Raw genomic sequence first — 14,270 nt, 5'->3', positions numbered from 1 at the left:
ACTCGTTCAAGCGAAGCCATTCGTCGACATCGAGGCCTGGTTGCGCAGAGAATGTCCCGGAATCACGGGGTGTAGGGACCGTGACGAAGATTTTCGTAGAAGCCGCAGGTGCAGAAAGGGGCGGGTTGTCACTGAAAGCCATGGCGGAAAGCTGGACGATGCGGCCACTGCAAAGTTGTGTTCTAAGGACGGGGAACGTTTCACCTCTATAAAATATGTTACGTCAGTAACGAGTCGTTTACACTGCCGGCTATTCACAAAGTGTATCGTCAAAAGCAGTTGCAGCACTGGCCATTCCAGCTTCAAGCTCGATCAGCAAGCGGCCTTCATTCTCTTCGTCGGGCGCACATGCGCATTGGCAATATGCAATCCAGCAGCCTACATGTAGCAGTATCATCACATTAGGGGCATTCCTGCGACAGTAAATTCCGAATTATAGAGGGTTGTCTCGCAGAATGCTCAGATTACGCCGGATAAATTTTTATGCTGAGATTGTCTTATTTATTCGGTGTATTCCCACAGCGCTGTAAACATGTGTTCTATATTTTAACTCCGCCGCTTGAGTTCACAGAAAATGCGCGTTTTTTTTTCTAGATAAGATTCTGGGGTAATTGGTATACCAAGGCTTCCCGGCATCTGCGCGAATGCGCACCAGAGGAACATAGGCATCAATAGGCGGCAAAAGTTTACCCTTATAGGGTGTCTAGTTTCACTGAACTGCAAGGTGTAATTCTTCAAAAAAATTCCAGCTGGTTGTTGATTTAGGAAAAGTTTGCTTTGTTATAATCTCAAAAGTACTTGGACGATGGCTGATAGGCAGGAAGCCCAATGACCATGTAAAACAAGATGTTATGCTCGCTAACACCTTGAACTAACTGTAAGAAATTTATTTGTTTGTTATCGGGGGTTAGAATTCAATCGAAAATGTTGCTACCTTGAACAGGTGTGGTAACAACTTGGCTTAAGCTTTGCATGAAGATGAATTTTTAAAAAATCTTTGGATGCGCAGGCCGATGCGAAACAATTATCCTTATCTGGAAATATCCAAAACGTCTAAATTGCCTAATAATAGATTCACATGAGGAAAGCGGCAGATTAGATCGAATAAATCTCAATTTTATAAAAGGAACGATGTGAACTAAACGCCACATTTCTGTAATAAAGGCGAAAGCGGTGATGATTTGTTCAAGGACAGAACGGGGAGACGTAATGTGGCGTGAAGTGACATCATGATCATTAAAATGGCGATGCGAATTTGCAGGCAGCCAGTATATCTATCTTACTAAATTTCCTATATGTGTTTTGAAGCAGGGTAGCTTTATATTACTGTAGAACAGATATCTAAATTTTGTAGCAAACTGCGTTGAAATAGTGGTAAACATGTACGTATGAAATTACTTTGCAGACTACCTATAGTGTTAAGGCTTGAATATAAATTCGATAGTTACACTCATTATTTTTTGTTTAACAACTGTTATACACTTATCACATATGTCAATGAAAACAGGCCACTGCTAGGAAGCACGCTCTATTAGTATTTTTACGTGGCATAGTTACATGGGTCAGTGTGCGATCAAGCGGTCATCAGTGGGGCACGGGAGGTGAAACGGCAAAAAAACTATGGCGTCTTCATGGTAATTCATTCCTGAAAGCTGGGCGAGCAAACACAGACACTAGGAAGAAGTGAAAACAATAAAACGCCGAAGATTTCAGCTATCTTGCGTGCTTGTTTGCAGGCGTAGCCTTTCAACATGGATACTTACCTATTGACACAGCTCTTTTTTTTTTCAGAGACACCTGAGTCAGTAAAAGAGACGGACGACAGCGCTTCTTTCGTCTTTCTCACCATTTTGTGTTTCGCGCTGTTTTTCACTTCGTTGGTCACGTACCAGCGGGAAAAATTAAGCGCTTTAGACTAGATGGCATTTCACAAAGCTGAATCGTCATGCGGGACAGCAAGGTTTGCAAAGGTTGCAGAGGTTGTGTCAACTATTTGCGAGACCAGCGTATGCATATGGACAAACGCGCGGAGCTAGCTGCTGCGGTAGGTCATCCTTGAAATACAGTGAACTAGACGCATGGACTCCCAGCTGTGACAGCTGCAGCAATGCAGTCATTACTACCGCTGCGATGGCACAGACAAGGCAGACTTCGGTGAGAACTCAGTGGATCGAGCTCAGAGATAGAAATCGCTTGCTTTGCCGTATACGGCTTTATAGAGAACAACATACACAAACAGCGCACCGAATTGAGGGGCACATCCTCAGCGCCACGTGGCCCTTTCATGTGTCCATATCCAAAGTTATGCTTAGATGCCACGTAGAAAATAAATGCGAACCATTTCTTAGCGATCTTCCTCCTGGCCGTTTCAATTATGGGATCCATACCGAAATTAGTATGACGAAACATGACTGTAGACGAGCATACGTGACTAGTCGTGGCAGGAATAGCATGATATGTATCTCATCAGTGTCATAATTTACATGTCATGGTATTGCTGCTCTACCAGTAGTTTCGTTGCATGAAATGTTGGAAAAACGGTATGAAATAACACGACTGCATGGTGAACACAAGTGACAGATACTAACATGAAAATTATGACACACACGTCATGTAAGTCATGACCACACGTCACGCTTATGGTGCGCTCGGGTCATTTCACTAGCTTCACATACATCAAATTTGGTATGACAAGACATAATCGGATGGCAAAGATATATGACTGGCGGAAACACGATAATCTTGACATGCGTGTCACATACGAGCATGGCTACACGTCACGCTCATGGTGCGCTCTCGGTTGTTTCGCTAGCTTCCTATGTACCAAATCCATTATTAAGTGACGAAAATGGACGACGAACACAAATGCGAAGAGCTAACGTTGTAATCATTATATAAAGGTCGTGTATGGCATAACATATCAAACTTACTCACTCGCGCCTCGCATATCATTGATTTCTACTATACGTGGCATCTCCCCGTTCTCTTTCATGCCTCATTGACTGCCCTCTACGCAGGCATGACTGACGGGAAAGCCCAACGTAAGCTTCAAATATATGTGCGGTGACAGTATTAGGAGATTACCGTGCCCCATGGACGCGAAGTGCACTCATTTAGTGTCCCGCGTTTGCAATGGGTGGTAGTGAAGAGGCAGAGAATTTTATTTCACAGCTGGCAACACCTTGTCAACGTCGCAAATCTCTGCGATAACTTATCCAGAAGGGGCCATTAATCCCGTCGGTAAGCATGCGTTCTTTCCTGTAATGAAGCTCTTGATTTCTCTATTGTTTTGAAGGAATAGATTGTTACACGTAAACAAAGGAGTGTTGGCATCTTATTAACATAATGTTCGAAGCACTAGCTCCTGGACGCTTGAACTTGACAGAATACAAAATGTTGCTGGTCATGAGTTTCGAATAGAGAATAGCCATCTCCAGGCTAAGAGAGAGAGCCGAGCCTGTTGACAGGTGTTCAGTCTAAAAGTCAGGACTGTGCGAAAAATGAAAAATTGAAGGAGGTGTCTGCGGCATATTTTTGCGTTTGTGTTTGTCTTTTAAAAAGTGTTATGAATGCCAGGGAGGCGGGCACTTTTCTTCAAAACAGTCGTACATATGAAATGTTGAAATTAAATCTGTTGCACTTGAAATCTCCGCAACAAGACGAACATTGAACTCGCAGATTTTCTCTTCATTTCGGCGAACAGGTTTAGTTTAAAAACAGCGGGAACACTATTACCATGTTCATCTCAGTTGAAGTGGTCAGTTTTTATGGGCTAAGCCGCCTACTTCCCTCTCCCCTCCCACCCAAAAAAACCGCAGGACTACAGCAGAGGAGATCAAGCCACACTTTCAATACTGGTGCGACTTCGCCCTCTCGAGGAAGGCAACGAAAGCGAACGCCAAACGCTGGACCTCGCTTCCGCGCACCTGATCATCGGTGACGCTGACGACCGACTGCTGTTCTACCAGCGCCTCCAGTGAGTTCCACTCACAGGCAAGCCCTGGCTTGCATAGCATGAGTGTGTTTTCAAATATATTGATTGGCTTGTGATGCTGGTGTTGGTGGTGTTCTAAGAAACCCACCACCATGAGTAAAACACGTGACGCGCACACCCAAAAGCCCTCCGGACCATAGGTTGACTAAATGTGGCGCTCACTGGGACTCACGAAGTATATTTTAACACAAATGTGCTTTGTGGCGGGGTCTTCGAAAACTTCAGTGACATACACTTGCAATGGGTCGAATTCACGACTTCTAGATCCGCGGCAACAAATGCTGCGCATCCGTGCCGCTGTGCCAGAGCGACATACCTTGGAGGCTCAACAAACGCGATTTTCATATCTAACGCTGTACTCTTATACGGTTCTAGGTAAAGTCAAGTAATGCATCATGATCGTGAAATACACGATTAACTTCTGGATTGGGATTTTAAAAACAGCACGAATATGGAAACAAAGTCTGAAAAAAGAGAATAGCTCGATCCGGCTGTGTGAGCGTCATGTGTCGTTTTTTCTTCAGTCCTTGTCTATATTTCTAAGCTATTCTGACCTTACAAGGATGAACCGCCAACTTGCCCAACTTTCATTTTTAGCAGCTCCTTGGACATGTTGTTTCTTGCTGAGCTTGCCATTCAGCTCATTTTCTTTGGGATAAGGCCAATTCGGTCAAGGTTTTCACAAACCGCTCTACCTTTACAAGCGTTGGCTTGGCTCATATCATCAATTGTACCAAAATCTACGGACCATCCCCCCGAAAGAACCCGGATGGGATGCGACGCAGCAGCGGTGCCCACGGCGTTGACCCGGTTGAAAGAGGCGTCGACGTGGGGGCTGGAAGAGCGGTTTGAAGCAAAGCTCGAGGTAGCATTTTCTCGAGTTAAAATTTCTTTGAATCGCTACAACATGAGAGGTGGGAAGCGTTGAAGACGCTTGTGCTCAGCTTCTTTGGCTCGCGTCTCGTTGGTGTAACCCGTGCGCCGTCTGTATTCTCGCAAGCGATTGGTGTTTTTGACTCGCACCTCGTCAGTGTCGCTGGTCTTCCATTGACGACGATTGTGTTCGGCTTGGCTGGCTTGCACCTTGTCGGTGTTGACGTCGCCATTCGTGAACGCGATCGGCTTCGCTAACCTTCGCAAAGCCGGCGGCAGCCGGGAAAGGTACACGCGCACTAGCGGGAAGCATTCCGCGATGGCGTTTTACCTGTCGGTGCGATCTCATGGCAAGCAGTGGCGTGCTGCCCACATTGTCGGCGCCACGCGCAGCGCACGCACACATCGGCTCACGGTTTCTCGCGGACAGAAGGTGAGAGGTGGTGCGAATGAGATGATGCCTGCGTGAGGAGTGGGCTCGAGCGTTGCTAGCGGTGGAGAGGGTAAAGTAGGAGACTGACACCTGGCGGGCCCGCGGTGGGCGAGCGAGAAAGACGTCACCGCTTTCTGCTAGGAAGGCGTGAGCTACTTGGCGCAGCTCCAACACCTGTGGCGAGGGGAGTGATGCGGACGAAGAGACATGCTACTCAAACAGCTCCAACCTAAAATAGCTATGATTTCGCCTGGCTGTGACTCCACGTTCCCCTCCTACTGTCGCGAAGACAATGTCTCGCGAAAAGCCTTTTTCTTTTTCAGCTTCAGCTGAATTTCTGTCTATGCCAGATGCTCTTGTTAGAGGCGCTATTTAACGACTTTTCTCGAGGAGGGAGCCTCGAGAAAGAATGAGTGTCTGAGGAGAAAAAGCTGCATCCGGCCGGTCACAGGGCTCCCCGTGTGCCAAACCAGGCACTGCGCCGTGATCCCGACAGGGCTGCAGAAATTAGGCGCATTTCTCCTCTTCTTACCACTACCACCACCACCCCAAACGAGCTAGCCGCCGCTGGCGTCCTCCGGGGAAATCGAGGAGCGACATTTGAACACTTGTTTGCGCGTCAAGGTCGTTTTAGAGAATTTGCCCGTTCGAAAAAGCTGCTACAGTTTTGTTGCGAGGCAGGCTTCACGCGACCATGCAATCTCGTGTTGGAGTTGGTTATCCTTGGCTTGCCTGATTGGTCCGCGCACCCGTGCATGCTAGAAAACCTTGTTTAGGCAGCGACTTGGGGCCTTTTTGGTGTGAGCGGACTCGAGGTTAACAGCGAATCTCACCACCAGAGACCAGTCATGCAAGCCGAGGGGTATGCCATCATTTTCCATGTTTTGTGTTTGAGACTTGGTGGATTGTGTAAATTTAGGCTGTATTAGATAAATAAACCCCTAATGAGTGCTCCCCGAAATCATCGTGTCGACTTGTCATGGCGTGCCTGTGCGGAATCGCTCCCACACTTCTTCGTTTGGATGGTCATCAGATGTGTCTAACCTAAGCAACCCTAAAGTTTCGCTACAAAGTGGTGGAGGTTGCTCGGTTGCAATATTAACGCGGTGAAATTATGTTCGGAGTCAAAAACAAGCACCAGGAAACAACCTCGAACTTTTCTACTATGACGAAACCCCCTACCTTCCTCTCCAGGATGTCTGCCCCCCAAGCAAAACCATTCGTCAGAGACCCAGTGTTCAGAAGTGCGCCGGAGGAATCTATTTTGAGTGGATACTTTGCTACAAACATGTAGCGTCATTGAACAATTGGGACAAAGTCACAAATTTAAATTTTTTTATTTGGCCTTAGACGGTGATGCGAAAAACTGGCACACTACTCAAATTCTAACGGGTGCCCAAGTTCATAGGAAGAGTTGGTGATGCTCTTGAGGACTTCGTTCACCAGTCGGCACTCGATTGACATCACCCATTTGCGGCTACAAAACCAGACCGAACTGCCATATGAAACCCCCGAGCACTATTGTTATGATGTTGTTCAAGAGTGTGCTAGGGTAAACCCATCGATGACAGAAGAAGATCGCTCGCGACACCTTTTGCGTGGGTTCCGTCAGAATATTCAGGAGAAAATCATAATTGCGAACCCAGAAATCAGCGGTGCATTCCTCCAGATTTTCCAGCGCATAAACCAAGCAGCCCTGATAAGCTGTGCTTCAGGGCCCCAGCCGATTGGCACGTGTTATTCTACCAGCATGGAGTTTTGGACGCAAAGTCACGCCACCGGTTAGAATAGCACCCGCTGTAGCAACATTACAGCCACCTCCGTGTGTCGCCAGCTGCGCCACGGCCGAGTTGCGTTGCCCGCGGGAGGCTCCCACCCACGAATATGACCTATAGAAATAGCTGACTCCATCGCGTCGCTTTCTGACCGGCTCAAAAGCATCAAGGACGAGATGCGTCATCCTTCAATAATTTGGCAACCGCGAAATTCCCGCACCCAGGACGGCCGTCCCCGATGCCAAATTTCCGCCACATAAGCCACTTAGCGCAACAGTGCTGGCAGCGGTTTTGAGATGGCAGGAAGGATAAAGCGGTGTCCGTTGAGAACCAGAATAGCAGCACAACTCCTCGGGAAACGAGAACGGCCGGGCATAGGGGGACATCCTCGCCGCTATATCGACACATTGTCAGAAAGTCAGCTTCTTGCAGTTCCCACACGAGCCAATGGTACAGATGTATAACTTGTAATTGACACACGCTCTTTCGTAAATGTTCTCTCAAATGAATTAGTAAAAAAAAATGTGCTGCATCCAAATTGAGAGAAGTCATATTCATCAGAGAAAATGACGAAGGTGACCCCCATCGTGAAGCCGAAGTAAGACTTGAATTTGCACCAGCAATATTCATGACACATTTTTGGCAGTGGAAAATAGCCCGTACGAGCTGCTAGGTTGCGTTTCTTTCTGCAGAGCGCCACGACTTCTAATTGATTTCTCGAAGAAAGAGCTCACACTCATTGAGGAAGTTTTTCGGCTACGTGTAAACTCAGATGCCCCTGAACACAATGATGTCCTTACAGTGCGTTGCCACGAGCACATTCGTATTGAACCACCCCCAGAGCTGGCTGCTGAAGTGAAAGTCGCAAGAGACGGAGTACACCTTGTCGAACTGAACAGCATGCTCAGAAGCGGACTCCAAGTGGCACGCACAGTAACAAGGATTGTGCATGGGACAGGTCTCATTCATATTGGTAATCCCACAACGTCACCAATAAATCTCGGCGGAACAAAGCACGGATGGGCTTCGTCCATTCAGGACGCACAGCTGGCATTTATTGCTACACAAAAATGATTGAGTTCCCCCACAATTTAAGATACAGGGTGGGGATCACCTACAATTATCTGAACGAGAGAAGCTGTTGTCGCTCATTGAGAAGTACCGTCATCTTTTCACAAGCCTTGACAACCCCATCCGGCAAACGCATGTTGCTGAACACGTAATCGACACAGGTGATTTTCGACCTATTTATCAGCACCCATATCGTCATTCCCCTTTTGAAACGCAACAAATTGGGGAACAAGTTGAAGAAATTCTTCGAAATGGGATCATTAGAGAGTCACACAGTCCTTGGTCATCACCTGCCGTCTTTGTGAAGAAGCCAAATGAGACTTGGCGTTTCTGCATAGACTTCCGAAGAGTGAATGAGGTCACTATAAAGATGTGCACCCCTGCCGCGAAAGGATGACATTATCGACGTGCTTCAGGAGACAAAATACTTCACCACACTTGATCTAACATCAAGCTACTGGCAAGTGCGTATAAAGAAGGAAGATAAGCAAAAGACCGCATTTTCCGGGGGCCTGGCATCTACGAATCCAACGTTGTTTTTTCGGCCTGTGCAATGCCCCGGCCATATTCCAGAGAATGCTTACCAAAGTTTTTAGCTGCCTCCTCTGGAGGGTTTGTTTGGCCTATTTGGACGACATTGTAATTTTCTTCAAAACCATGTCAACTCATTTGGAAGATTTGGAAAGTGTTTTTTTTTTCGGCGCTGGACTCTGCAAACTTGCAACTTAAGCCCGCAAAATGTAGCTTCACCCATCAGAAAATGAATATCTTGGAGGTCCATACTCACAGGTGAAACATCTGGCCAGCCCCAGACAAACTAGCAGCCATCGAGAAATTCTTCAAGACTCGAAATAAGTTGAAGCAATACTTTTTTGCAGACTAGTTGGTTCATACTTGAAAAATTGAATTGCTGCACAAACTTGAAGAAAAAAACAAGAGAGACAGGAAAGAGTGCTGCACTCTTTCCTGTCTCTCTTGTTTTTTTCTTCAAGTTTGTGCAGCAATTCAAATTTTCCTCGAAATAAGAAGGTTGTGGAGAGTTTTCTCGGACTTTTAACTACTATCGGCGTTTCATCAAAGATTTTTCTCACATTTCTCGACCTCTGACAAAAATAACTAAAAAGGATGTTTTTTTTCGTCTGGGATGCAGCTTGCGAAGCGGCGATGCAATTCCTCAAAGAGAAACTGATCACAGCCCCAGTTTTCTGGCAGTTTGAGAGAGAGAGAGAGAAACAACATTTTTCGCGCATCCGGCGGGCGGGAAGTCACCGGCCGCGCAGGGCGCGGGTATTCCCTATATGAAGACTATGGCTAATAGTCCTATAGTCCCAGGCCCTAGATCTTGAGGACACTGTGCTCCGGCTAGGCGTTGGATACTCGGGCTCCTCCGCTCCCGTTGTCCGGGGCGTCGGTTCCCTTTCTCGTGTGCTCCGCCAGGGCCTCCTCAAGCCGCTGGATGGCCCTTCTGCGTCAGTTTGAGCCGGGAAAGCCAATAGATGTGCACACTGATGCCTGCGATTAAGGCATAGGCGCAGTCCTTATTTGAAAAGTCAGAGCTCAAAAACAAGTCATCGCCTATGCCAGACGCCACCTTAACAAGGCTGAGATGAACTACAGCACGACTGAAAAAAATGCTTTGCCGTCCTGTACGCCTGCGGACAGTTTCGGCCGTACATCTTTGGCACTAAATTCACTGTTGTAACTGACCAAGCGAGCCTGGCTTGGCTTATGAAAGTAAGGAATTTAAACGGTCGTCTCATGCGCTATTGCTTCAGAAATTCGACATAACTTTGCGAAACCACCCTGGCCTCAAGAATGAAAATGCCGACACGCTGTCCCGCCTTCCTCACAATCCCACGCCGGTAAGCAAAGAAAAACCCTTTGCCGTTGTTGGTCCTGGATCAGGTGGACGTTGAGAAAAAGCAGAGGGCCGATCCTTGAATGAGAGATATTGCACAGCACCTTGAGCACCCGGATGCCCCCGTTGTCAGGAAAACTAAAAGAACGGCACGGAGCTTCCAGTTGATCGGTGGTGCACTGTATCGGAGGGTGAATTGCTTCCAAGAAGATTGCGCGGCGCTCGTGGCCCCTAAGTGCTTGAGATACGAGATTTTAAGACACTGCCATGACGACCCCCTGGCTGGCCACTTGGGTGCTAAGCGCACATGGGAAAAAGCGCGTTGCCGCTATTTCTGGCCGAAGATGTTCTCCTACGTCAGAAAGTAGGTACTCTTCTGCCCTGACTGCTAGACGCGAAAGCAACCACTTGGAACGCCGTCCGGTTATCTCCAACCGATCCCACCTGCAGGCTGACCCTTGGAACAGGTGGGCATAGACTTTATTGGACCTTTCACTAAGTACAGATCAGGGAACCACTACATTGTCCTGATTATAGACTAGCACACGAAATGGGTCGAGGCTGTCGCATGTCAGGCGGCCACTGCCGCAGAGGCAGCAAGGGCGTTCGTCGAACAGGTCGGGCTCTGTCGTTGTGAACTGGAGAAAGCGATAAGCTATCGTGGACAACGCTTTTCGCCAACTTGACCGACAAAATATTTCGCCTCGTGGGTAGCGAACAGGCCACCACAACAGCATACCACCCACAGGCCAACGGCTTGTGCGAGCGTTTTAACTGCACGTTGGCTGACATGCTCTGAATGTGCGTTTTCTCGCAGCGCCACCACTGGGATGAATTTTCACCGTACGTCCTCTTTAGGTGCAATTCTTCCACTCACGAGACGACCGGATGCACGCGGTTCTTTCTGGTTCACGGACATGAGCCGATGCTCCCTGTAGATGTTGAGTTGGGCGCACAACGTGGATTCGACTACACCCTGGATCCTATCAAAGTGGCTCGACGACTCCGGCAGACTCAAAGGCTGGTAAAAGAATTGGTGAGGCGTCAGCAGGAGAACATGCAGCTATGATGCTTAACAACGAAGTGTTGTCTGTCACGAGGGCGGCTTGGTGTACTTGTGGACTCCCTCCCGGGCCAAAGAGAAGACAAATAAATTTTTTCACAGATACCACGGACCATTCCGTCTCGTGTGCGGGGCAGCCGCGAATAACCTGGGGGGGGGGGGGGGGGTTGACGAAACTGATAGAAAACGTGACATTGTTATAGTGAATAGTTTTAAACCCTGCCACGTCCGATGGTCTTCTGATGCCGACGACGCAAAGGATGAATCTGTTGATAATCAGGAGGTGCACGATCGAGGTGGTGACGTGCGCGAGTGCAGTGCAAGGAGTGATATCCGCGAACAACATAGAGGTGCTCACATGCGCGGTTGCAGTGCAAACAGTGATGAACAGGAATTGCATCGAAGTGTTGTGCGCGAGTGCGGTTCGCGAGTGGGTCAAGAATTCCATTTGCGACATGGTGTGTGTGGGACAGAAACCAGTGTTCCAGTACAGTAGGGTGAAGGCTCCAACACTTACAGTAAACTTTACCCCGACTGGGAGACATTTACAAGTGGTAACAATGCACAACAGATAGTCGGCGCTTACGACATGGACACTGAGTTGTATTACAGTGCCTACAAGTGAACTGCATTGATCTGTGTTTCACGATAATTTTGTTTTCATTTGCGGTTTGTAATTCCTTTGAGCTTTTCACCTTTTAGACAAATGTAAAAGCATCTCTAAATGAGCACTTCGCAAATTTGTTGGGTTCCAAACATTTTTGTATTTTTTATTTGTTTTAGCGTTTTGCGGGTAAAACGAGTGGGTTTTTCGTAGGGGGGAGTTGTCATGAAGGCAATGTCTCATGGAAAGATTTTTTTTTCTATTTCAGCTATAGCCGGATTTTCTTGTTTGCCAGATGATCGTGCTATTTAACGACTTTTCTCGAGGAGGAAGCCTCGAGGAAGAATGAGTGCCTGAGGAGAAAAAACTGCATTCAGTCGGTCACTGGGCGCCCCGCGCGTCAAACCAGGCACAGCGCCATGTTCCCGACCAGGCTGCAGAAATTAGGTGCCTTTCTCCTCATCTAATCACTACCACCACCACCACCCCAAACAAGCGACCCACCTCTTGCGTCCTCCGCGGCAATCGGGGAGCGACATTTGAGCACTTTTCTGTGCGTCAAGGCTATTTGAGAAAATTTGCCTGTTTCAAAAAGCTGCTACAGTTTTGTTGCGAGGCAGGCTTCACGCGACCATGAAAACTCGTGTTGGGATTGCTTATCCTCAGCTTGCCTGATTGATCCGCTCGCCCGTGGATGCTGAAAAACCCTAATTAGGCAGTGACTTGAGCCCTTGTTGGGGTGAGCGGACTCGGGATCAACAGCGCTTCTCACCACCGGAGACCAGACATTCAATCCGAGGGGTATGCCATCGTTTTCCACGTTTTCCAATTTACACTTAGTGCATTGTGTAAACTTAGGTTGTATTAGATAAATAAACCCCCATTGAGTGCTCCCCGAAATCAGAGTGTCGACTTGTCATCGCTTGCCTGTACGGAATCGCTCCCACACTTCTTTGTCTGGATGGTCAGCAGGTGCGTCCACATTAAACAACCCCGAAGTTTCGCTACACTACGTTCGCCTTGTGAAAAGACGCAGCTGGAAAACTGAGAAGACACAAGACGCGTTGCGTTTCTCTCTAGTCAAGCATTAGCGTTCAGTACACTAACACTCCGTGAGTGGGTGACCCCGTCTCAAATTCGATGTCGTTTCAGTGACATTTTAAATGCGAAGCATTTGTTAGCGAACTTCAATGACTTTGAGCGTATCTATCTATCTATCTATCTATCTATCTATCTATCTATCTATCTATCTATCTATCTATCTATCTATCTATCTATCTATCTATCTATCTATCTATCTATCTATCTATCTATCTATCTATCTAGCCGCTGAAGACTTTTAGCTCTCCCGACTGTTTAGGTAATGATGTCGATACCAAACTTGGTATGACATAACATGACTGTATGAAGGACATATTTGCCTAGTCTTAACGTGAAAATCGCCCCGCCGTGGTGGTCTAGTGGCTAAGGTACTCGGCTGCTGACCCGCAGGGCGCGGGTTCGAATCCCGGCTGCGGCGGCTGCATTTCCGATGGAGGCGGAAATGTTGTAGGCCCGTGTGCTCAGATTTGGGTGCACGTTAAAGAACCCCAGGTGGTCTAAATTTCCGGAGCCCTCCACTACGGCGTCTCTCATAATCATATAATGGTTTTGGGACGTTAAACCCCACATATCAATCAATCAATTAACGTGAAAATCATCACATGTATGTCATGAATGTTATGATTTATATTTCATGGTGCCGCAGCTCCGGCGGTGATTTCCATCACATGGCATGTTGCGAAACTGGTATGGTATGACATGATTGCATGGCGAACAATAGCGACAGACCCAAAATAAAAATATTGACAAGCATCTGATGTAAGAACATGACTACATGCCATGCTCATGATGTGCTCGCGGCCGTTTCACTAGCGTCACATATACCAAATTTGGTATTAAAGTACGTGAGTGTATGACGAAGGTATGATACTGGTGCAAGAAAACGTGATAAACATGAGATGCGTGTCATGTAACAACATGACTACGTGCTACAGTTATCATGTGCTCGCGGCCATTTTGCTAGCTTCACATGTACGAAACTCCGTATTGAGCGATGTAAACGGACGACATAGGTAAATGACACATAAAAACATGATAATCACAATATGGGTGTCATGTAATAACATGACTACTTGCAACACGCATGATGCGCTCTCGGCAGTTTCACTAGCATCACATATGACAAACTTGGTATTACGTGACGTCAATAGATGACGAAGGTATGTGAGAGGTGCGAACCTGATAATCATGAGACACGTCTCATGAGCACATGACTAGTTGGCACAGTCAAGGCGCCAATACAATTCGACGTGACGCGGTGCTCGTGATCGTCGGCGTTCATTTCGTTGCGTAACACTGGTGTTTCCACGCCAGGCCGCCAGACCTGCCATATACTCGCAGGCACGCTCCGCGCTGCATTGCTTTGAAGTATGCGCGTTTCAGCACGTCTGGCGTCCCTCCATCACGAAAAGAGGGAGATGCAGTGTTGCCAAGGTAACGCATCGCCACGAAATGCAGCATGTCACATTTCATGCCGGTTGCTGTCGGGCAGCGGCAA

At 47.5% G+C, this 14,270-nt stretch overlaps 1 protein-coding gene across 1 annotated transcript in view; it reads left to right on the top strand.

Moving 5' to 3' along the window:
* Positions 1-14,270, top strand: part of LOC142803214 (putative ATP-dependent DNA helicase HFM1) — a 1,032,948-nt gene that overhangs the window by 755,067 nt on the left and 263,611 nt on the right. The window contains exon 19 of the mRNA XM_075888308.1: positions 3,819-3,976. Within this exon, the coding sequence (XP_075744423.1) occupies positions 3,819-3,976 (158 nt within the window). The remainder of the gene's footprint in view (positions 1-3,818; positions 3,977-14,270) is intronic.

The sequence above is a fragment of the Rhipicephalus microplus genome, chromosome 3, assembly GCF_043290135.1.
Source record: "Rhipicephalus microplus isolate Deutch F79 chromosome 3, USDA_Rmic, whole genome shotgun sequence".
NCBI lineage: Eukaryota > Metazoa > Arthropoda > Arachnida > Ixodida > Ixodidae > Rhipicephalus > Rhipicephalus microplus.
Note: the sequence above shows the minus strand (reverse complement) of the source record. Positions and strands in the feature narration are given on the sequence as shown.